Source organism: Channa argus, chromosome 10 (assembly GCF_033026475.1).
Source record: "Channa argus isolate prfri chromosome 10, Channa argus male v1.0, whole genome shotgun sequence".
Classification (NCBI taxonomy): domain Eukaryota; kingdom Metazoa; phylum Chordata; class Actinopteri; order Anabantiformes; family Channidae; genus Channa; species Channa argus.
The window spans coordinates 12,668,592-12,693,890 of record NC_090206.1 but is presented as its reverse complement, the minus strand read 5'-3'; the positions used below and the strand labels follow the sequence as shown (position 1 = coordinate 12,693,890).

The following is a 25,299-nucleotide window of genomic DNA, read 5'->3' as shown; positions in this document are numbered from 1 at the left end:
GACCACTGACACTCTTCAGTGTGATCCTGTCAGGGAAGGAGTGTGTGTGCGTGCGCATGTCTCCATTGGGAACACTTTTTTTTTTACTTAGAGAACTGTTTGGGAGTGGTGGGCAGACTTTTTCAGAGTGTGAGAGAGGAGAGAGAAGAGACCCCTGTGTTGCTGTGATTTGACTAAACAAACAGCTGGACTCAGAGCAGCACCTCCCGGGACAGCAGAGATTAACCTCAGACTCTGAACATCTGAGGGATCTATACATCTGAAGCAGCAGCCCCTGTAGAGGCGAGCAGCTGGAAATCTCTCCTCTGATTTCAGAAGGAGGAGACCGACGGCTGGCTGTCCAACTCTTTGGACAGAGTGGGGAGACTTGTCTGTGCGTCTAAGATCACTCTGAAGGTAAGTTGTCTTACTTCTCTGTCAAAGTCAATTCAACAATTTTACTTTTAGTCAGGCCTGTTTAGAAGCTGTTGGGAGAAGTAATGATTTGCTGTACACCGTTGTAACAAGGCGTAGCTGTCTGTCACAGAACTTCATAGAAAGGATGCAACTCATCCTTACAGTTTAATACCTGACAGCCAAAAAATATCGAGTTTGAACACTACAGTGTATCTTGTTTCTGATGTTGTTGCTGCTGTAGTTAAATGTAATTCTGTTACCTCTGTTTGTGGTATTTGTTTCCCACATCTGTTTGCGCAAGACGAATAACAATGTCAAAGTGTGTGAGCAACCTGTTCAAATACCAACATGATGATGGTTTGCATCTTTGTACACAGGAACCTTTTCACACTTTGTACAGTGCAACTTTAACAATGTTTACCTTCTCGCTAAGAAAACCAGTTTGACACGGTGTCCCGGGGTCCCAGATATACACACTGTGTGCTTTATAGTACAAGCTGTTTGTACGCACTCCACTTTGTGCTTGACTGCTAAAGGACTTGTTTATACAGCCCTCTCCAGTCACCCTGAGTGAACTGAAGGTTCTCACTGCTTAAAGCCATCAGTCTCCTTCCTCCACTAAAAACGCCTCTAGAAAAAGAGACTACATAGCTACATAGAAAAGCCATTGCTTTGCAGTGACATCAGACCTGTCATCAGCGTTGTCTGTCTTGAAGTGTGAAGGGACCTCCTTTTAGTGAGAACACATACTGTACCAGCTTAACTTTGTAGCCTTATGCCTCGATCCCCCTTTTAAATGTAAGACCGAACAGACTTAAACGACCTGATGATTCACCTCCCACCATTCATTGCAAGACATGGTTTGAGTTCTGTGAATGAGTTACAATATAGCTATGAGACCTATTTCATGGCTGACACACATGCCTGCCATGTCTTTCCACTCTAACTCGACATATGTTCTGCAGATGAAAGCATTTCCACTTTGCTTCTGATGTGATTCTTAGTTGTTGGTTTGGTTAACTGAACATACTCCATCACATACAGCACACTCCACATCTTCTGTTTACAGATGACCTTTCTGATACGAGGGCATCAGAATTGACATCAGCTGTGATCAAAACAACGTTGGCATGTGTTTTGTGTCTGCTGCTCTCCTCCTCTTCAGAGAGGAGTTTAATTTTGAAGTTTTTGATCTTGTCTGGCTCTGCAGATATTTTGGTCCAGGAACTGTCTTGTACTGTTGTTGCACATGAGCTGCTGGAAAACTGCACTGATGTCATACGTTTACCATCAGTGCTATTAGAATTCTTTGCATTTATATCATAGCTTTACTATCTGCAGCAGGCTTATTGTGGAACATTTCCCAGTGCAAAAGTATTTACTTTCATGAATTCTTATGGCACAAAAATGTAAAACATATAATTTGTCTCTTGAATGTTGGGGATTTTTCTTCCTGTGCGTCAGGCTGCTGGTATGTACAACAGCAGAGCACAGCTCCCCAGCTCTGATGCAGCGCGGTCCAGTCGGCTCCGGTCTCCTGGCTCAGACCTAATCCTTCACCATCAGCTGTTTCCTGGCTCTCTGCACTATCTGCCAGCCGCTCTGAGAAAATGTGCTTCACATTATGACCATGCAGAAAACATGCCAGGAGTCTGATTCAGCTGACATATGCTCCAGACCGCTGATATGTAACAGTTTGAGCTCAGCAGCCGAAGTTTCGAAACACATTGATCTCATTCTGTCCACTTGTGATTTTTCCTGTGTGAGCTGAACACACAGCTGTTGAACAACCACTCTTTCAAAACTAGTGTCATTCTTGTATATATCTGGATCATGTTTTCACTTTTTTTACTTTTTCGAGCATTTTAACATGTGATGATTACTAATGCCTATTACTTGATGAGTATATAGATTTTATATTTAAATGCTGGACCTCTGACTCATTCTCTGGTGGTCACTTATTGCCTGATTCATGATTCACATGAAAAGATGAGTTGGTTTTGTGCCCTCATGATTTTGAAATCTTGCCTTGTGATTGCGTCATATAGTGCTGTGATACTGCATCCTGTATGGCTGCAGGTCCATCTGGCCTCCCCCTCTTTTCCTCCTTCTCTCCTTCACACTCATTGATACTGCGCTGACAGGCAGCTGCATCTCATCTTTACCGCTACTCCTGCAGGACGGCTTCTCGAGGAAGTTTTTTTTATGATTTATTACATCAAAATCTCAGCTTTGAATATTGTGGAAGTTATTTTTTACACATATAACAAGTGCTGTGCTTAAATATGGGCAGAATTGTGTTAAATAGCTAATGGCATTTAGTACTGGACTTAATTAAAATATTACATATTTCCCATTCTATGCTTTTACACACACTCTGGTACATTTTAGTGGGGTTTTCTTTTACTCTACCCTACTGTGAATTGTGCACCCTATTGTGAATCAATTACTTAATTACACCTGAACTTTGTGAGAATCGTGACATGAAAGAAATAGTAAGGGGAAAATGCTGTAGCGTCAATAACTTTATATACTTATAAGATTGTTGTAATGCAGAAGTAATGCAGTCAAACTCAACATTTCTGGGTAAATTTTACTTTAGTTGTTTAAATAGACACAAGGACTAGAATAACAGTGTACCTCTGTGAACCAATCGGAGTTTAAAACTACTGTACATGCTTGTTTGGTCTTACGCACAAGCCCTAAGCAGTCAAATAACTTCATCTGCATCAAAGTTACAATTTCAGTAGAAATCAAAATCTGCCAACTAGCAATTTTAAAGCTCCGTAATTTGCGGATATATGTGATTTAAACACGCTGCAAAGACTATAGCCAACTAGCATGTACATTTTGTGCCTCCATTAGAGGACATGACTGCGGAAATCTAAACTATGAACAAAATGATGTCACAGAGACCTTGCCTGTCTTAAATCATTCTGATCAGTTTGTTTTCATTTTCTACAATGGCCATGTCGTAGTGAAAATAGTCTCATATTCATCCATCCATTATCTGTAACCACTTATTCTGTTCTGGGTCATGTGGGGCTGGAGCCTATTCCAGCTGCCATTGGCTGAGAGACAGTGTACACCCTGGACAGGTCAACAGTCCATCACAGGGCCAACACAGACAGACAACCATTCAGACTCACATTTAACCACTAACCACCCTGCTGCCCACCACTGTGGATTTAACATGCTGAATTAGCTAAAAAGCTGCCAACAGGCTGCCCTTTGGCTTTGTGTGTTATAGCCTTTATCCCCTATAAGTGATAGTTCACCAAGAATTAGAAATGTCCTTTTATACTGTTTAAAACTGGGTTTCCAGGAGTAGTCTTCCATCCCAGTATGGTGCTAATGTTAGAAAACAGCTACATAAGGAAAAATAGAGATTTTCAGCAGGACGTTTTGGTCAGATTCTTTTAAAACAAAAACTTTCTCTCTGGGGTTTGTGCTTTCCTTGCTCCAACAAAAACATGCTGGAATTGGTGATACAGTGCAGTGAAACAGGAGGAGAGAAAGGCAAAGAAAAACAGCCTGTTGCTTTCCCAAGATAAGAATATTCCACACAATGGAAAATCAAGACTAATTTGGCATGTGAGTGTAAGACAAGTGTTCTATGCTCAAATGCTGCACTTAGAATAAATGGTAACTGAGAATATTGCTCCCTGTTACACCCCATAAGTAGAAAACAATGCCAAAATATTAGAGCTATTATAATGTAAAATTGGCTTTAAATCATTTTTTAAACAATCATCTAAAATGGAGTGATGCTTGACTTCTGCCACTGTTGACCTCACGTTTTCCTTCCTCCCAGTATTATTGTCTTTAAAGAAATGAGGGGAATTTAAGTCCTGTCGGTCCTAATTGAGTTCAGCTGTCTCTGTTTCCATCTTTTTGGGGATGAGTGGGTGTGTACGAGTGGAGGGACTAGAAGTGTGTGTAGGCGTCGTCTGTTTCTTATGAAGTAGGCTGGGGGTGTTAACCCTCCAATGTTCTTGGAGCAGCGGAAGAAAGGGAAGGTGGGGTGTTGTACCCGGCACATGGGTGGAGAAGTCTTGAAAACATGGGAGGATGTAATGCAGTGTTTCTTACTCCAGCAAATACATTTAGTATTCTGTATGTTCAGAAACAGTTTTTATTGGCCGGTACTGGAGTAAATTACAGACAAAATTACAGAATTACAGAAGATTTACTGCCCCACATCAGTGACTTCAATGACGTTTGCTGCTTTAGTTTTCGATATTCTAATCAGTTTCTCTTTCATTTAGGTATCCAAATGAGTAGAAAAGTAGATCATTAAACTGATATCAAACACTAGCCACATCTAAGGCCGTCGTTCTACAACCATTAGTTTTACCCAGAAGCCCTTTACACCCCCCTGTCCCACCACTACAAACAGCATTTACAACTCCGTTTGAAATAAAGCAACCCAAAATCCACAGTTTCCCAAACATGTGTTGCTTCACCAGGAGTACAGATTCACTTTGGTTGCTGAGGAAAGACCCCACAGTCACTGTGGGCAGCTAAAATAATTTAATAGGGGATTTTTTGCACAATAATCTGATAATGCAAATTTGAGATGGCGTCTGTGCTGCCTAAAGCTCTGAAGTTACAGGATGCAAGCTGTTTTTTGCTGATAGGGCATTTTCAAAGTCTTGTGTCCAGCTGTGTAACTGTGAAATCAGTAGGCTATAAGTGAGCCAACAAACCAGAAAAACTATTTCTGTCAGCCAGAAGTTGAAATAACAAATGAGAACCTCTCTCCATCCTCAGTCTGTCAGTAAGTTATTCAACACAAAACTTTCCAGAGTGACAAAATGTCTATTGAACTAGAACATCTGTTTAAATTGTTTATTTGCCAATTTTATAGTAACAGTGAATCAAATAAAGACTTGTAAAAAGGTCCTTGTCAATTTGTTGTTACCAAACCTGAACCTATAAAACACCTCAGCCCTATGAAGCATTTTAGATTGTTGGAGTATTTAAAAGCTAAAGTGCCTCTGTCTGAGAAATTCATATAGATCAAACTAGGTAAAAGACATAAAAACTGTTCCATACAGAAAATACTAAGAATTTTTTTATTTTTGTAAAAATCGTTGTTTCACAGCTTGGTTTCACTTCCTCCAACTGGCAACATCATATAAAGGTATGAAGAGTATTCCCCTTAAAAAGTATTGCAAAAACATTTCTACACAGTGACATACTTTGTGATCTAGTAATGAGGAGGGTAGTGAGGCAATGTGGAGTCTTTTGGGGTTATTAATGTATACCTTATCACTAATGAAAAATTTATGGGGGCTCACCCCCTTTCAATTACTGCATCTTTTTCAGTTTGAAATATGGACTGTTATGATACAAAGACAAAATGTAAGTTCTTTCAGGAGCCCACAGTTTATCAGTCATTGTTACAAACCCGGCAATGTACAGTATGTGCATTAGTCATGCTGGGGGACTGTAAGGCTGCCTGAAGTGGGAGCAGTGCTTTATGGGTCTGCCGCCAGGGACCAGAAGGTTTCCCTCCAGGGGTTTAGTCTGGCCAAAAGGAGTGATAAAAATGGAGGTTTGTTTTAACAGATACACAGTGGGTCATTTTCTTCCCATAGAGCTCGCCAGAGTCCCGCTGTTCAGAAAACCTGACGTCCTTCTAAAAAGAAATAGAATATATGATAATGGTGTGTACATTAATCATGCACTGTAGCAATCCTAGTTCCAGGATTTAGTACATGTCCTAATAAAGTGTTCAGCGTCAGTTATAGCTCATATGCTGTCCTGTCTTCAGTCATAATTGTCTGCAGTGGAAAGAAGTGACCTCTAAATTGGAGAGGTTTGTTTTGCAGATCACAGCTTCCTGTACGCTTGAGTGGAGTAAACATCACTGTCTGTGTTGTACAACTGTATGTGAGCTCCTTCAGCTGCTAAGCTTTGATGTGGTGCTTCCCATAAATTGTATTCTGTACGTCTGCATGCTCCCTGCCGTTTTTCCACGGTCTGGTCCTGTGTGCAGTATTCTTGTGGTGTGTCAATGGTTTCTCATGCTTTGTCATTGGTCTAATTGGTCTGGTTTTGCATGGCAAAAGTTTTTTGGTCTCTTTCTATTTCATTTTTCTGTGGTCTTGAATTTCCTCGCTTCTGATTGTGATGGTACCCTCGATTCTGTGCTGCTTGTTATTCAAAACAGTTTTTTACTTTGTAGGAGTTTCATTATGTACAAATCCTACTACTCATTGTGGCATCTCTTGTATATGTGAATATTTGGTAAGTGAATGTAATGGTCTGCTGTGTCATTAATGCATCACTGACTTACACCCACACAAGGCCAGAAAATTTCCCTGTAGAGGCTGTCAGGACTCTCCAGCTACACTTTTAGAAGGTTTTTAGACATTTGTCTCTCTTTTGTAATAAATTACTACCCCACCCCCCCATCCCATGTGCAACTTCTCCTCCCTTGGGACACACTCAAGCAAACACTTGGCAGTTCCCACCTCATCGAGTCCTGCTTCAGTACTGCCAGATGTTTAAATAAAACATGCAGCTACAGTATATATAGATAATCCCAGAAGTGGCATTGCAGGCTGCCGAGGGATTTCAGTTTACACATTTCTCTGTATCCAGAGGCTGTGCGTGGGCTGCACGGACCCCACGGAGGTTGACTTGTTTCAATCGTGACACTTTGAGTGTAGCGGGCTTGTTTATGAAAACTGGGAAGGGTCAATCAGCCACCAAATTCCCAGCATCTGTGGGAAAACTCATACGGCAGGATAACAATTCATCCCTCACAGTGATTACTGTGCCATCACTTGCGTAAACAATGTTTTTTTTTCAGCCGTACACAATCACAGTGGGACCAGAGTATCACATTTCAAAGATTCAAAAGACAACAATAAACATCTGGGTTAGAAAAATGTTTTTCAGATCTTTTAAGTCATCCTAATAACAAGATCTCATCAGATTGAGAACCACTTTGGTTCACTCTGTGTTTCCAAGTACCACTTTATTGTCCCTAGGATTCTAGCAAAGACCAGCTTTGTGTTATATGCAGCTACCAAGTCTTTATTTTTTATGAAGTCGGAAGACAGAGGCATTGAAATCCTGCCCAACCACAATTACCTTTAATATTGCTCCATAATATTGTCTCTGCTAAGTATAAAAACAGCTCAGTTGTTGACACTGATCAGAATTACCCCTAAATGTCTCCTGACTCTAAGACTACCTCTGTGATGTTACTGTAGCGTGTTTTAATATCCCGGATCAGTCTTCTGAAGTATGTTCACTCTCAACTTGTTTTGAAGCAGATTCCATACTCCCTTTAGCCCTCAGATCCTAGTCAGCAAATGTCATTTTGAGGTTAAAATTTCTTCTCCCCCACTGCCCATCAGTCAACATAAAACTTCATTGTGTTGCAGTAGCCAAACATTATTTTTCCATCATTTTGAAAGACCCCAAACTAAGACACACCCAATCTTGTTATCATAAAAAATAATTTGATTTCAGATGTAATTTAACATCCTGCAGCAGCCCCAACAAAGCTGTTTTAACAAATATAGTTTCAGCAGCCAGTCACAGTAACATCTGTTAGTTCTCATACTGGCAAGTGACACATGCCTTTTGAGTCACTGCCTTTGGCTGTTGTCGCTCCAAGTCATCATCACTGACACTGGGGTTGCTGGTGCTGGCGCTGTAAGCGTTGATGTATGGCTTCCTTGGTGGACCGTCTCTCACTGCTGTTTGCTAAGGCCCGCCATGGGGGACGAGGTGACCCCTCCACTCTCATCATCAAGATGGTCCCCAGTGTATCAGCAGTCCTGGGAAAGTTTTAGACAAATACTGTGGGAACATGAACTGCACATTGACACCAGTGACAAAAAGGGGAAGAAATAGAGATCGAGAAAAATGTCTGTTTTTTTTGTTTGTGTGTGTTTGTGTGTGTGTGTGTGTGTGTGTGTGTGTGTGTGTGTGTGTGTGTGTGTGTGTGTGTGTGTGTGTGTGTGTGTGTGTGTAGATAATCTTCGGAGGTTGGTTTGGGGGTGGGGTGAGGTGGAGTGGTGTGTGTGTAAGGTTTAGTATCATGATGGTATGCAGCATGCATTAGGTGCCTATGAGGTTTATGTTTGATTGTGTATCAGCTACAACTCAAAGAGAAAACAGTGTTTCTCTTTCTCTGTCCTTCACCCTTTTTATTAGAAACAGGAGGCGGGGGAGGAAATGGACCAGTCATGTTTTTAGAGCAACTCAAGAGATTTTCGTTTTGGGACCGGAAGTGCCAAAGGCAGTTAATTTAGTGGATCTGGTTTGAATAAGTGGCTTCGTGTTAGTCATGAAAGGTTTGGTACCTCACAACCACTGTTTAATTAATCAAGTATCTTTTATACCAACATGAAAAAATCAACAACTATAGTATAGTTTTAGATAGTAGGTGTATTCTTAGAGGTGAAGAGGTCAAACATATTCAGGTAATAAACCTTGGTATTAAAGGCTAAATGGAGAAAATGACGTGTTAAATTGCATAATCCCTATGATTGCATAATCATAGTTTTGCTTCTTAAAATAGAGTTTGTAAAATTGGATTGCATTGTCCAGCTAAGTTGGTTAAGATACATTTCACAATTTTTCCACTGGCTCCCTCCTTCTCTTCCTCCTCCACCCTCGCTCTTCCCAAGGCTCACTCTTCCGCCCTCTCTCTTTCCCACCCTCTTGTGTACAGGCCTGTGATCCATCCCTAACTGTTTCCAGACATGTGTGTCCTGCAGGCCTTCACCCCCAATCTCAAACATAATAACAAATCATTCCTCCACTCCTCAATCCTTTCTTCTGCCCTCATTTTGTTCATTTTAAGAGCATTTTAAGGTTGTTGCCAATACTAACTAAAGTTTTTTCACGACAGGCTCAGAAATGAGCCACTTTTGACCTTGTTAGCTGATGATTTAATTCATGTTGGTGAACAACGTGAATCCAGTTTTTATTACAAAAAATTAGCAACCCTCCAAGTACACTCTTGTGTCAGCAGAATGTGCAAATACCTTCATTTTTACTTTTGTTTACACCAAAACTAATTAATGGCTCAGCACGTCTCTAGAATAGCTCGGGCACAGCATTGTTGCCAGTAAGCATGTTACAAAACCGCACACAGTGACTCATTTGTTAGTGGGCAGAATGCTGGTGTACCAGGAACACAAAGAGCCAGACATTGTCTCTCTGTCCTGGTGCAGTGAGGCATCAAATACCTTCAGAGTGAGCAGCATCTGCACCTCAGACTGCGAGTGCAGGCCATAAATCATTGAAGAAAGCTGCTTAACAACAACTGGAATGTTTTTGTTTGTGGCCCTTTAGTATGAGCAAGATATTGTTTATGTCATTTTCTTTGATTGGAAGCAGATTGTCTTGACACGTAATGTGATTTATTTTTTTAAACTTTTACTTAACCCGAACTGCTGCATTTCATGAGGGCAGGGATCAATCCGTCATGATATAGGGACTCTTCTTCATGGACAGATGTTAACTCTAGCGGAGTGGATGGGCTCAAACTAGAGCTTCCTACTGTCTGTTATCTGGACTTAAATTATAGTATCTGTATGTGAGGCAAAATATGTCACAGTATTTAATTAGATTAAACATTTATTTATTTTCTTACAGAACAACAAGCTTGGAGGTTTTTTACCATGAGGAGGGTGTCTGTGTTCATGTTCCATCTGACAGTCACAGGTGAGAACCTTTCATCCTGTACCAACAAAAACATCTAATCTGCAATCAGGACAACTGATGGTTTTGCAGGAAAGCAATAAGCAAGATGTCAAGCTTGGCAGAGGTATTTACCAATGCTAAGTTAAAAATGTCCAAATGAAACTTTAAATTAGTGTGATCATAAGAACGCTACTGGTATACACATTTAAAAAATAGCTTGTTTTGGACCATTTAGTACTTGCCCAGTCTGAGATAACTACTTAGATGTGAAGGACAACAGATGAATTAAACTGACGTCTCTTGTTTTAAATACATTTGTCACATGGTTTAATGGCACATGGGTTCATTATCCTTACACTTATCCGCTCCAGCCAACTCAAATCTTTCATCGTTTAAAGACTGAATAAGTCTGATTTAACCTTTGACCCCATGCTGCTGTTTCTTTGACCTCCAACCTGACCATTTTGCTTGTTGTGTCAACACAGCTCTTCTGTATCTCTGCACTGAGTTGTGTTGCCTGGAAATCACACCTGATGACAAACAGATAGTGCTGGTTAAAGGCTCTTCTCTCACCCTTTCTTGCTCCGGCACGGGTGAGACGACCTGGGAGTTTAAGAAGGAAGACACCCAAACACAAGTCCAAAATGATGGTGAACGCTACAAAATCGTACAAAGCAATGCTACGTCCACTGCTCTGACATTGCTGAACGTAAACTGGAGCCACACAGGGGTGTATCAGTGTTTTGATCGGCACGCTGCAAAAATTAAGGAGGTGGCCGTTTTTGTCCCAGGTGAGATCTGATTTGTTTACCATTAATAACTTCAGTTTGCTGTCATATAGTTAGTAAAAGCTGCCTGCTGTGAAAAATTTGATCAGATTTTTTCAGTCAGATTAGAAACGTCAGAATTGTATTCAAATAACAACGGGGCAATTGTACTAAACACTACTACTGCATGAAAGTTCTCAGGAGATTAGGAGTATTGTGTGGAACAGTACTGTCTATTTAATAACATGAGTGAGTTCACACTACAAAAGGCCTGATTTTAGATTAGCCTGTTCATGTGCACATATGCCCTAAATTCATGTACAAAAAAAATGTAAGTGCTTTTCAAAGCTGCAAACAATTTGAATGGTGGTGAGACAGCTCCAGGGAACCTTGGAAAACAAATTCAATTAAAAAAGTGAGTTGGCAATAAGCTTACTATAGTCTCAGTAATGTCTGATGGCACACATGCTGTTAGTATAAAACAGTGAAGTCATTTCACTGCAAAACTCTAAAGCTATATAAACAATATGAAACTATACCCAGCAATTCTTTTGATCCACAATAAAATGGTAAAAGAAGTCACCAATCTGTCTCCAGACGATGATGTGTGGTTCGTCTCGAGCCCCTACGGCATGGTAACCAAGACCAGCGAAGAAAGCACTGTCCCCTGCGTTGTCACCAACCCCAACATCAATGTCACCCTGTATGAGAAAGACACCAACATGCCCATCAGGGGTCTGTATGTTCCCAGTGAGGGCTACAAGGCACACCTGGAGGACCGAACCTATGTGTGCCGTGGAGAGCTGAACGGGGAGATCAAAGAGTCTCAGCCTTTCATCGTCTTCAGTATTGTTGGTAAGTGTTTAACTTGAAGAAACTGGTTAGAGAAATCACTTCCCAGAATACAAATGTGGTCATTATTGATGACTCTCCACTTTGTGTGCTGAAACTCCAGAGAACCCGAAAACACTGTGTTGAAAATAAATTAAAAAATAAATCCAATAAAATGCCAAACAAAATTCTATAAACAACTTTAGGAGATTATTCTGCAGGTTTGTAGCCAAAGCTCTGTGTTTGAGCACTAAAATGTCAGTAATGTTTTGAGAGGGGTCCAGTAAAAACAAAAAGCAGCAACTGAATGGAAAGTTGCTGCAGTGTATTATGGAGGGTATGTGGTGGAGAAAGAAGGCGGCAGGTGGAAACTTTTCGGGGGAAGACAGGAGAAAAGAGGTGAGTTATGGAGAAGACAGAAATAAACCAATAGAACTGACCAAAGTGTTACTGTGAGGAAGTGGAGATGGGAGACTGACAGGTATCAGACAGGTCCGTGAGCAGAAAACATTAGGTAGCGAGGAGAATCAGGACAATCCATAACAGAGAGATCAATCAAAGATAATAGTCCAAATAAAAGTCACTGACTCACTGTAGAGCACAACGCCGGGACAAACAGGCGGCAAGATTCACGGTGCAAAGGAAGACGATCTGGAATAAGAGAAGTCGGTGAGAGCGGCATATAAAGGGAGCGGCACAGGTTAGAATTAGACAAAGCCGGGACAGAAAGTGAGAGCAGAGCAAAGGGGAGAGGTGGGGACGGTTACCAGGGCAACACAGATCAGCATCAGAATAGTGACAACAATATAATTTATGTCCATTTTATGACAAATGCTTAGGTCACCTTACAACTCTCTAGTAACAACATGCCAATAATGGAGTTTTGTCCTGAGAGTGCAACCATTAATCTTTAGGACACATTGGAAAGTATTTCATGGGGACATATAAAGAACATGTTTCAGTTAAATTAAACTGTAAAGTTCTGTAAAGTTCTACTGAAAATGTTTTTGTTTTTTTGTTTTTTTAGCTGTTCTAAAGCCGGCCACCAGGTTCATTTCTGACTAATATATATATATTAATATATAAAATATATTTAAACAATTTAGTAACAAAGGAGCCAGGTCCACATATTGTTTTTTTAACTCATCCTCCTTCTCTCCCCCACACTCTCTTCCTGTCCCAGTCCCAGAGGGCATTGACGCCTACGTCAATGCGTCAAAGACCGTCCTGAAGGAGGGTGAATCGCTGACAGTAAACTGCACAGTGCACGGAGTGCAGCTGGTGTATTTTTCATGGGACTTCCCCAACAAAGAGGTGTGTAGGAGTGGAGCAGAACTAACGCTTTTGTTCAGCTTTCCATTTGTGATAACTCTCAGGCCTCAACACCGAACCCAGATTGCCTCAAGATGTACAGACACACCTACATTTTTATTCCCTTGATAAATCGTACTCATAACACATTGGTTTATTTGCAATATAGGACTTTTAGATGTAAGACCTTTGACTATGGTGCATTTCTTAGGTCTTCGGAATAATTAATTTGTGGAGAAGTTCAAGCTTTGTTGATGACCCTTCAGACATTTTTACTAAAACCATTAGCTCAGTTAGGAGGCAGCTTCACCCAGTTTGATGGGTGAATCTTTCATGAGATCTTTGCTGCAGATAGGATATTAATGTATTGTAAATAAGGAAATAAGTAGTCGACCTGAAATAAAAATACTACATTCAGAAATTTACAGTGTTTCTCTCTCTAAGGTCGATGTTGAGCCACTGACCGACATCCTGTCCTCCATGAACATGCGCTCCTGCCTGATCTTCCCTGTTGCCACTGTTGCTCACAGCGGAGACTACATCTGCCATGTCCATGAGAGCGTCCAAGGCCACACTGCCTCTGCCAGCGTCAACATCACTGTGCTTGGTTAGACAAACCCACACATAAACACACACACAAACTTAAACAAACTGATGCCAGCCAGATTATTATTGTGTATTGCTGACAGAGAGAAGACTGCTTATTATGTAAACCTTTGAAAGTCATGGTGAGAGGCACTCAATGAAGATCAGGTCCATTTGTTTCTGTTCAAAGTGTGAAATAAACTTTGACATTGTGTGGGTGCCATAAATAATACCCTGGCAAACAGAACTTCAAACTCTGTGGTATTGCAAATCTGACTTTAGTCAAGTCACAAATTTTGACTTTGACCAGTTTTAGATATTAACACACTATAAGTCAGCTTCAAAGCAACTAAGTTATTGTACAAACCAGCCAAAAAAGCAGGATTGTAAACATTTTTTCTTTTCTAGCTCTTGAAAGTCTCTGAATCTCTTAAAGTCTGTGAATGCTTATTCTATATGCAGTGAGGTGTGTTATGTTTATGAAATCCCTGAATAACCTAAACTTCATGGAGACTAGGACAGTTTAATAGTTCTTTTTGGACATCTCAGTGGAAAAGACAGCTACTGTCTGTCCACAGACAGATTATCAGCAAAGAGCAGCAGTACAATGAACTGTCTCTAGCCTCTCATCCAATGAAGGGACTCGATTACACGAGTTAAACAAAGAAAGAGAATGTAAAGATTTTGTTAATTGAGGTTTTTAAATGCAAATGAATGCAGATACTTTCAATTCACATTCTGTTGATATGTTGCAAATATTATGATTCCCCTCAGGGCAAGGTTTCGTGAATGTGAAGCCCATTCAGCCGCAAAAGATTTCTACCAAGTTGCAAGAAAATGTGGAGCTGAGAGTTGAGTTTGAGGCCTACCCTCCCCCTCAGGTCCGCTGGAGTAAAGATGGGACCACCATCAAGGGAGACAAGACTATCATAACAAGACAAGAACATGAGATCAGGTAGGACACCAAAGCATAATCTCTAGCTTTGAGCTTAAAAATGCCCTTAAATGCCATGATGCAATTAAACACCGCATATGCCTTGATGTATTTAAACAATTAGCATTGGACCTCAGTTATGGTGACAGCCTCTTGAAGCATCTAGCTCTTGTCAGTCAACACCAGATAAGACCTCAGCAGAGAGAAACACAATACTCTCTAGAGGGCAGGACTCCCATCATTCATCATACAGGAACCATAAACACAAGATACATGTCACAACTGACAAATGTCTCTCAAAAAAATTCCAAACAAAGCTTTCACGTTTTCACGTTTTCCCCAAGGCCCAAGACAGACAATGTCCTTGTTCACAAGCACCACCAGGCCTTTCATCACATAAAGACCGAATATAATTGCACATTTTTTAATGTAGACTTTAGACAACCACATGTATCCATCCCAGTATTTAACATACCATACCAGCAGACCGAAAACACTGTAACACAACGTAATTGAGCCAAAAAGGTAAAACCTATAAAGTTAAAGGGACAAACAGACAACAAACTAATTGTATCCCTATATGTTATAATGTATAAATGCTGAAATTAGTTTACCGTTCCAAAAGCAGTAGACTATGTCCACATACACACAGAAAAATAAAGGTGCTAACTGGAACCAAAAATAGTTCTTGAGACTGATGCCATAGAAGAACCTTTTTTTTTCTTTGTGTACGTGTAATTCATAGTAAGAGAGCACCATTTGTTTTGTACAAAACAGGAGGGATTATATACTGACGCCTGTCAATAATCTTTAGTGTATTTATCTCTAGAATATCTATTGCATATGTAAGTAATATGTGAGAGCTCATATGTATTGCAGGAGAAGAGCAGTGCATATGCATGTTTTAATGTAAATGTTTTTCCCACTTTGTCCATATTTCTTCTACCTCAGGTACGTCACTATTCTGACCTTGGTGAGGGTGAGGACGGAGCAGAAGGGCCTCTATACCGTCCTTGTCACTAATGAAGATGACTCAAAGAAAGTGACCTTTGACCTAGAGGTCCAAGGTGAGAGGTCATCTCTAAAAACATAAAATTGTCACGGTATACTGATAGGCGTCATTGCTGCCTTTGGGTTTTAAAACACAGACTAACTGAAAGCACAGTTTTTTGCACTGGAAATATCAAGGACTGACTTTGTTTTTGTTCGTGTCACTAAAGATTAATGACCCCTGCACCTACTGTGTGTAGTTCCCTCTCAGATTAAAGACCTGACTGACCACCACCTCCCAGGGAAAAGACATTTGGTGACCTGTGTAGCGGAGGGGGTCCCAACCCCCACTTTACAGTGGTACAGCTGTGACAGCATGCTTAAGTAAGTCTCACCCCCACCCACTGCCCACTGAACTATCACACGGTGAACACTAGAGGGCTGAACTTACACATAAAATGACTCAAATCTTCTGTATCTGCTTTGACTTTACACTGTACTGATCACGTATCCTGCTGCAGGTGTAGCAACAACAGGACTCTTTGGCAGCTACTGTTACCGGACCAGGAACAGCTCAGCATTCAGACCAATGTGAGCTACAACGAGACCCGGAAAACCAGTCAGGTGCAGAGCCAGCTGACTTTCCACAAACCCCAGCAGGTCACAGTTCGCTGTGAGGCCAGCAACCCAGTTGGGTTCGTGGACAGGAGAGACATCAAACTGGTGTCCAGCAGTAGGTGTCATGAAGAATGTTTACAACTGATAAAAATTAAGATGTCTTTGCTAAATGTTTTCTGTTTGAATGTATCACTTCCCTTAATTCAGGCTCATGTTCTGTGTCCTTTTAACTTGTTGCAGCACTGTTCTCCCAGGTTGCAGTATTGGCTGCTGTTTTAGCCTTAGTGGTCATTGTGATCATGTCTTTAATCATCCTCATTGCCGTATGGAGGAAGGTAAGATGGACAAAATTAGCCTAATACCTGATTCTAATCAGAGCAACTCCTTAAACCTTAATGCAAAGGAAAATGAGTGGAAATTTGAAAGATAACGGACTTTGTGTTGCAGTTTTGTTCTAATGTGTGTTTGTCTGTCTACAGAAACCTCGTTATGAGATCAGATGGAAGGTGATAGAGTCTGTGAGCCAGGATGGTCATGAGTACATCTACGTGGACCCCATCCACCTGCCCTATGACCTGGCCTGGGAGATGCCCCGAGACAACCTGGTGCTGGGTAGGTCAAGAGACTTTAAAGACATGATGGTGTGAAGAGCTGAATTCTGCAGATCAACTTAACTTGAATTAGCTGCGTAACAGAAGTTTGCAGTATTTGTAACACCATACAGAAATCAAGTTAAAATTTTGACAGTTTAGACAGTTTACTATAAATACCAAATGTACATGTACTAATGTATAAACATAAAGTATTTCCAGTATAGTTTTTTGTCAAATGCTTTTGACATTGAGCCTTTGACATTGAAATAGGATAAAATAAAAAGTTAATAAATTAAAGTAATCAGTCAATTAAAATATATGTTGACGTAAATAAATGAGTCCAAAATAATTATTTTATATACAAACAAATAATAGTAACACTTAATCTTCAATTTGTATCAAATTAAATTAATAAACAAAAGCACATTTTCACAAGTTGTCTGTTTATTTAGGTATCAAATGTGTATGATGTACATGTGTCTGCTTTTTAGAGACACGCTTACAGCAGGAATGAGAGAATTAGTTCTTTATTGTTTTTATTAGTCCATCTTTTATTGCTGGTAAAATTACTTACTCCTTCATAGCTCTTTGCTAAAGTCTCATAATCCTCAAGTGTAGCAGTTTTCATAAAAAATTCTGTAGCCTTTTGTCTCAATGAGTTGCAATTAAAAATGTCCGTTACTTGTGAAAATCAGACTCATTAGACTTTCTATTAGTTAAGTCTGTTTGTCTGCCAAGAGAAGAATAATTACACTGCTCCTCTCACCAGGTGCTGTTGGTGTTTTGGTGTTTTGGGTCATCTGGACCGAGTCAGCCGCAGAATATAAATAAAACTGTCGACTTTGCACTAATTCAACCTCATTTAAAGCAGCTTTATAACTTTTGTGTTTGATGAAAGGTCATTGTTAGTCAGTCAGACATCTGTTAAAAAACAATTATCCATACCACCTGTTATATATGGCTTTAATACAGTTTGTAACCCACCTCCACTTTTGTTCACAGTAATATTCCAATAAACACAAATGGCCTCCCTTTCGTTTCAGCCTTATGTGTGCTCTATTCACACCCTGTCTCACTGAGCCCTTCTTTTTGTTTCAGGTCGCACTCTTGGATCAGGAGCCTTTGGCAGGGTTGTTGAGGCAACTGCGTATGGTCTCACCCATTCCCAGTCCAGCACAAAAGTGGCTGTGAAAATGCTCAAATGTAAGACATGCAAAGTGAAAACCCATTACAAACCATATGTAAAGGATATAGCGATCACATTGGAGCCTCCTGCGTAGCTGTCAAACATTGTGACACCAGTGCCATAATTCTATGAGCACAAAGAGGGCAGCAGCTTGCTGAGCTTTAGTTTTGGTTGCCAGCCTGCTTGGACTTTCAGCCAACAGGTCATTGAGCAGTTTGGCAAGGACACAGTGTGTCCTGATCTCAGTATGTTCAGTTCTTCTTTCTCATACCTACCTCATACTGTCCTACTTGTATACGTCTCTTATGTTCTCGGTTTTGCTCTCTGTCCATTCAGCCACAGCCAGGAGGAGTGAGACTCAGGCCCTGATGTCAGAGCTGAAGATCATGAGTCACTTGGGTCCTCACCTCAACATCGTGAACTTGCTAGGAGCTTGCACCAAACATGGTGAGCATCAGATACAGTACATTTAATTGTTTGTTTATGTATTCATGTAGTGCAGCAGAGGGCTTTTCCTTCAAGGGAAACTACCCTGGTGCTGCAATAGGTGGAAAAAACTAAATTATATTTCCAAATAGAATTTTAAAAAAGCATGTCATGCTTTTTAGTATTTTCTATATTATGTTATTCACTTTACATTTAAATTTACATTGAGTCATTTGGCACATGCTTTTATCCAAACCACTTTACAAGCAACTTCTTAATCTGATTGAGCAACAGACATTCTAGTTTCACTTTGACTGGATCAGATGATTTAAAATGGCCCCCATTATGCAAAGTTAGGCTTAGATATAAACAATGTTATACCTATTATTGTAGCGATCACTCGTGTAAACTTTTAAGGACCTGTAATGTGTACTTCAATTAGAGATACATACTTTAACTGTACATTGCTTAATAATTTATAAATATTAAGTATTCAAAAAGAATATATTATACATTTTAATAAACACCTTAAGCATAAATATTAGCAACAGTAGTTAAATATATTTTTTTATATTTTAAGAACTTAATACATATATTTCTATTTGTCTTCTTTTTCCACCATCCAAGGACCCCTCTACTTGGTGACGGAGTATTGTCGCTATGGCGACCTGGTGGATTACCTGCACAGGAACAAACACACCTTCCTGCAGTACTATGCTGAGAAGAACCAAGACGATGGTTGTTTCATCTCAAGAGGAAGCACTCCACTCAGCCAGAGGAAAGGGTGAGGAGAACAAACAAAATCCTCTGCATTTATCCAGACTTGGGACTGACACAAGAAGACACTGGGTTGTGTCCCCAAAATCATAATCTAGAGAGGTTTTGCTTGTTGAAATCTCTATGTTGTCAAATAAAGAGAAGGTTTGATATCCTAAGAAACCATGAGTAAGTATGGATTTTCACAATTCATGAATGTCTCCAGATATGTGTCTTTCGGAAGTGAGAGTGATGGAGGATACATGGACATGAGTAAAGAGGAGCCCTCAGTCTACGTCCCCATGCAAGAGCAGATAGACACCATCAAGTATGCAGATATCCAGCCTTCTCCATACGAGTCTCCCTACCAGCAGGACATCTATCAGGAGCAAGGTTTGAGCCCACTGTTATGAAAGACGCTGAATAAACACAGAAAAGAAGGAAAAAAAAGAATGAAGAGCAGTTTGTTAAAGTATGATGTGAGGCCATCTGCTGGCAGAGGGCAGAAACTCTCCGACCATTGTATTTGTGTGTAAGTGCTATTTTTAATCAATAAATGAGTGCAGTTCATGAACTGACGAAATGATGTCCAATAAATCAATAATTACAGTTTTCTTTTTGATCAAAGACCATGAAGAACATACAGACAGATGTTACAGCATATTAGCCCATGCAGTCACAGGACAGCTGGAGTTCCCCCAATAACAAGACAATATCATCATTCATCTGTTGCTCCTAACCTTTTTTTTTTTTTAAATCTAATGTTTAACATATTAATTTGTCCATGCGTTTAGGTGGGGGCAGACTGGAACTGGTCATCAGTGACTCTCCTATTCTCACCTATGAAGATCTTCTGGGCTTTAGCTACCAAGTGGCAAAGGGAATGGAGTTCCTTGCCTCCAAGAATGTAGGATATTAAAAATAATGTACTTTTTAACTAGTGACTTGAGACTCTCTACCTGAAATCTTGAAATCTACCACGATTCTGACTTAGTTTCAGGTGTAAAGATTGATATCACTCTCATATCTGCATGCTATACCTGTGTTGCAGTGTAGCAGCCTGTTGCCTTAGTTCAGCGTAACAATGGAAACAAGGAGGCACAGCTACTCAGGTTCTCTAAAGCTCACTGATGAACACTGTCATATCTTGTTTATGTGAAAATGTCAATTTGTAGTTTTATGGGATGTTACAGCATATGGAGGCTTCTCTGCTTCAGCTTCACTCAGATACTGTAGTTAAAGAATATTCAAATTGTATATTGTTTTTTAGGTGGAAAAAGCAGAAAAACTATATTATTAATTACATTTTATTCTGCAACAGTGTGTCCACCGTGACCTTGCTGCCAGGAACGTGTTGATCTGTGAGGGCAAACTGGTGAAGATCTGTGATTTTGGCCTGGCCAGAGACATCATGCATGATTCCAACTACATCTCTAAAGGCAGTGTAAGTGTCAGAATTATTGCACAGATCACACATTTGTACATGTACTATAGCTCCCTGTTTGGTAGCCGTGTAGTGTAGTTCCTATTTCTGATGACATCAAGCTGTTCCTATCAGACTGACACTTCAGACTGTAACACACGTTAGTTAAAGATAACTGCCAAATGAATGTTATGTAGTACAGAATTATCTAAATGTGTGATCTAAACAAACTACACAATGAAGAACAAAACTATCAGTAGGAGAATATATGTGTAAACTGGACTCGTTTAAACCTGTTGGCTCAGTTTTCTAATTTTTTTTATTTAGACGTTCCTTCCCCTCAAGTGGATGGCACCAGAAAGTATTTTCCATAACTTGTACACCACCCTGAGTGACGTGTGGTCATACGGCATTCTTCTTTGGGAGATTTTCACACTGGGTCAGTTCAACACATGCGCACGTGCACACAGGCACACAGACAATCTTTTTTTAATTGCACATACACTCACTGGTCACTTTATTAGGTACACCTGTACAATCTAATGTAATCCAATACTGCAGCTCTGCCATGAATTCTACTTTTACAAGTTTATAATTTCTTAGTTTTTAAGCTAAAATCTTCAGAAAGGTGATAATTCTACTCAGTTTATTGTTGAGGTCAGTGGAGTCACGCTGAAGCGTATTATGAGAAGAGGTAGTTTTAATGTTTTGGTCATCTCTTTCATTTAAATAGGGTGACCAAAACATTAGAACCATCTCCTCTTATAATGCACTGCACTGCTGTACTGGACAGATGTACCTATAATAAAACGGCCAGTGGGTGTAAACAATAAGTCTTATCACAAAAATGCTGCTGGCACCTAAAATGAGTATAATGGTGTGTGCAGTAGGGCTATATTTCATATCTGATTATAAGTACATACTTTGTATCGTAGTTGGCACTGTCAAACTTTCAAATCAGCGTTTCCTCACTCAGCATATTATTAGCTTTTTTTAAAAAATCCTTTTCCCACAAATGTTTTTTAACCACCATGAAAACAAAATAGGACAATTTATAACATATGCAGCGTAAGTTTGGGTTCTGGAAAACAAGCTCACAATCCAGCCTCTGTAAGAGATAATCAAAGATTCTCTGTGCTTCACTGCTTCAGTCTGACATTCACTGGACTTTTCTGATCCATTTTTGTAACCGATCTGGGTCAGAACAAATACATAATTGCACAACAAATGTGATTCTAACAATCACTGTATTTTTCTTCTTGGAAAATAAACAGAATTAATTTAATATGGGCAGTGTCTTATATAAGTTAGGAAAATTTTATTCTGTGTGCAAAACTTTATATTACTTTAGTTTAGGTTAGATTGATGTTAGACTAGATTGCATTTCTATCATATGCATGATTATGATTTCTAGAACATCTATTGAATTATCTGAATTTTTTTCTGCAGGAGGAACCCCGTACCCTGATTTGCCCATGAATGAGATATTCTACAGTGCCTTGAAGAGAGGCTACCGGATGGCCAAACCTGCCCACGCGTCTGATGAAGTGTGAGTCTCATGGTCACCTTACTACCTTTCTGATCACTCTTTTACTTGACACAAAAACTAAAATATGAAATATATTATTATGTATATTGTAGTTATGATATCATGAAGAGGTGCTGGGACGAGAAGTTTGAGAACAGGCCTGAGTTCTCCTTTCTGGTGCACAGTGTGGGGAATATGCTGACAGACAGCTATAAAAAGGTATTTTGTTTCAGCATCACTACTATGCTGTTTTGTTAAAAGTAGCTCCACCTCAATGAATCAGAAAATTAAAAATGATTCCTATAATTTAAAGCATTAGCAACAATTGATGCTGTACATTACATCAATTTACATACATTATTAAAGCAAATGTTGCTGGTATAATAGTTCTAGATGCAAATTTGCACATCACAGTTTTATTAGGTGTAAAACGCAACATCTCAGATCTGCATCAGCAGCCTTCACTGTTTTATTCCATGTACCAAACTATTGTGTCCTGACAACAGAGATACACCCATGTCAGCGACCACTTCTTGAAGAGTAACCACCCAGCAGTTGCCCGCACCAAACCCCAGCTTTCATCACCCTTCCCGATCACCAGCCCTTCATTCGGGTCCCAATCCCCTGGCACCCTCAATTTTCCCCAAGACATGTACAACCAGAGCCCGAACCCTGGAGACTTCAGACAAGAGGCAGACACAACGGAAGTCATACCTTCATACAACGAATACATTATTCCCATTCCAGACCCTAAGCCAGAGGAAGTTTTCACTGATGTGCCATCGGGAAGCCCAGGAAGGTACGGACTAGTGGCTATAATCTGTGTTAAATGGTGGGGTTACAAGAAAGAAGAGGATGTATTTACTTATCAAGAGCAGCCATTTTCCATCACACACCCACTCATCCAGATGTTGAGCCGAGACAATAGCTGTACTATGAAAGCAGACTTGGAGACATGTTTTTTTAGCATACATAAACACACGGGAGAGTTAGCTTTAAAAAAGCAAGGTTGGTTTAAAAGGACAAATAATTGTCTGACCACACAAACTCTAGGTAATTTCTCATTTTGGCAGTGATAACAGGTTTCAGTACTGTGTTTACTTGTATTTGGATCTCAAACATTAACCATTGCCACACCTTCAACATTGTGGTTTGGGCTTGAGTCCAAGGACCACTGTCAAAGAACTGCTCATACTTCAGGCAAAACAATCTTAAAAATGAGAAATAAAGTTGTATCAGTCGACCAACTGTTGTAAATTCTTTTACACTCTACTAAGGGTGTGAGGAAAGTGCTGCTTAACATACTTAAGAAATAAGGAGCACGGCCTACTCTATCAGGCTAATTTGGCAGCCAGTTAATTTGATCAAGTAATTTAGTGCAAGTGCAGGGGTTATACAAAAGTGAGGAGCACAGGGATTCCTTAACACATCTGAGCCGCTGTTCAAATGCTTCTCCAGGTTGTGGAAAATAGTTAAGTGCTCAGCATTTAAAACAACACATGTACCATGTGTGTAGTCAAAACGGTTGAATGGTAAATATAAGGCTAGTGGTTACAAGTCATAATTTAGAGAGAGAGATAACAACCGGGAAAAGTTATGAGGATCAGCGCAGACCAAAACACAGACCATGGTGCATGATCCAGTGAGTCATAAGTGACTGAGCACACAGTCTTAAGTTGTGTTTTGTTTTGTCCTGTCCTCAGCTCTCTGGTTCTGCAGGAAGAGACTGACTCCATGTCTCAGGACACTGCTGACACTCTTCCAGAGGAGGACAGGCTGGAGGAGACCAGCGAGAGAGACGCTCTGCTTGGCTTCTCTGTGACACCAGAGGCAGAAGACAGCTTCCTGTAGCGACATGTGGAACCCTGAGAAAACGTGGTCCTTTACTTTTTCCTTTTTTTTTTTAAACTGCCTTTAAAATGGCCTGTAACTGAAATAGCATGTAACAGAAGCTCATGTTTGTGTTTCCAGTAAGCACTACTTTCACTTTTAGTTTTACACGTGAAACTGTACCTCTGAAACTACAAAATGGTTACCAATTATAAACATGAAACATGTCATTTATTGAAACCCTGTCGTAATATAAACACGGTACTATTCACACTATTCACACTCTTAGATGTAGAATAACTTTACAGTAACTAGACATATGTTTTTTCCATTTTAGCCAGGGAAATTTATGTCTCGTTTATTGCTTACAACCACTGTTGAAAAGTGAGTAATATTTAACACAACAATAGACAATATGCACACATTGAAACAAAATACTCTGCACACAAGAACAATCATTCTTGTAATGTGCATCACTAATTCTATTTTAGGTACTAAAACACCATCAGTCATGGGTAAGTGGGTAATTGAATTTCTACTGTCAGTTGTATTTTTCTTCATTTTAAGTACGACCAACAATTCTTTTCACTGTAGTATAATGTTTTTATAAAATGTTATTTGCAGGATGTGAAATGCAGACATGCACTGTTTTACTATAAGGGATGACTTTTTTTTAGTTTTGTATGATGTAGCACCAGATTTGGCCTCCAATCTTTTTTTTTTTTTTTAATTAAATGTATATGTTTTTTTTTTTATTTTGAACAGTGTCTTGGATTTTGAGTATTTGTTTATTGTGAACTTAATCCTTAGTTTTGTGCCAGATTTGCACTTTCTTTGTAGATAAATTTAGATGTTTATTATAAAGATATACAGTTACTCTATGGAAAAGACAATTAAACCCATAATCACTAAGAATTTTTGAGTTAAATATGAGACTGTTACGAGATAGTGCTCATGATGCTCTACGACTATCTCAAGTGAAACTATTAAGCACAGCCTATCACTGCCGTAGCACAAGATGGCACACATGAGTGCCTTTGTATGGTTGATTGCTGATATGAAAGGAAATCTAGATAGTCATATATGTACATGTAAAAATGATGCTTTTGATCTCCTGATATATTGATATTCATTTCAACATTGAAAAACTGCTTACTTGTACTTCCTGCAGCATTTTTAAAACAGTTAAAATGCATAAAATCACAGCATTGCAAGCTATGGTACCAAAGGTCTTCTTAACGTTTACAAATGTATTTTTTATATGTGCCATTTTATATGTTGTAAATATGACAATAAATGTGTATTATCACAGTACTACTGCACGCGTCACTGTTTCATGGATCACATGAATTCAGGGGCTCTAATCTGGCTGATATACCCTCTACATCTATTCTCCCCTGGCAGCTCAAATATAATAATATTAATAATAATAAAACAATGTTCTGTT

At 39.6% G+C, this 25,299-nt stretch overlaps 1 protein-coding gene across 3 annotated transcripts; it reads left to right on the top strand.

The window, feature by feature from the left end:
• pdgfrb (platelet-derived growth factor receptor, beta polypeptide) lies at window positions 1-25,166 on the top strand. Of its 3 annotated transcripts, XM_067517671.1 has the most exons (23): window positions 1-396; window positions 10,027-10,095; window positions 10,560-10,865; window positions 11,439-11,696; window positions 12,856-12,986; window positions 13,428-13,590; window positions 14,343-14,523; window positions 15,454-15,569; window positions 15,753-15,876; window positions 16,014-16,225; window positions 16,351-16,445; window positions 16,590-16,722; window positions 17,802-17,906; window positions 18,226-18,336; window positions 18,943-19,099; window positions 19,298-19,464; window positions 19,866-19,978; window positions 20,393-20,515; window positions 20,822-20,933; window positions 21,944-22,043; window positions 22,136-22,241; window positions 22,529-22,821; window positions 23,726-25,166. In XM_067517671.1, exons 2-23 carry the CDS (start codon window positions 10,053-10,055, stop codon window positions 23,871-23,873), a joined length of 3,297 nt encoding a protein of 1,098 aa, XP_067373772.1. In that variant the 5' UTR covers window positions 1-396; window positions 10,027-10,052; the 3' UTR covers window positions 23,874-25,166. The 3 variants fall into 3 exon arrangements, with proteins under 3 accessions (XP_067373772.1, XP_067373771.1, XP_067373774.1); XM_067517670.1 differs by lacking the exons at window positions 1-396; window positions 10,027-10,095 and adding an exon at window positions 10,096-10,198; XM_067517673.1 differs by lacking the exons at window positions 1-396; window positions 10,027-10,095; window positions 11,439-11,696 and adding an exon at window positions 10,097-10,198.
• Window positions 25,167-25,299: the final 133 nt, after the last annotated feature.

What these genes read in the sequence shown, in the direction of transcription:
- pdgfrb (XM_067517670.1), top strand. Translation starts at nt 10,153, where the DNA reads ATGGTTTTGCAGGAAAGCAATAAGCAAGATGTCAAGCTTGGCAGAG. An exon ending in AGACAAGAACATGAGATCAG is followed by an intron (nt 14,524 to 15,453) that starts GTAGGACACCAA and finishes CTTCTACCTCAG; the next exon opens with GTACGTCACTATTCTGACCT. An exon ending in GCCCACGCGTCTGATGAAGT is followed by an intron (nt 22,044 to 22,135) that starts GTGAGTCTCATG and finishes TGTATATTGTAG; the next exon opens with TTATGATATCATGAAGAGGT.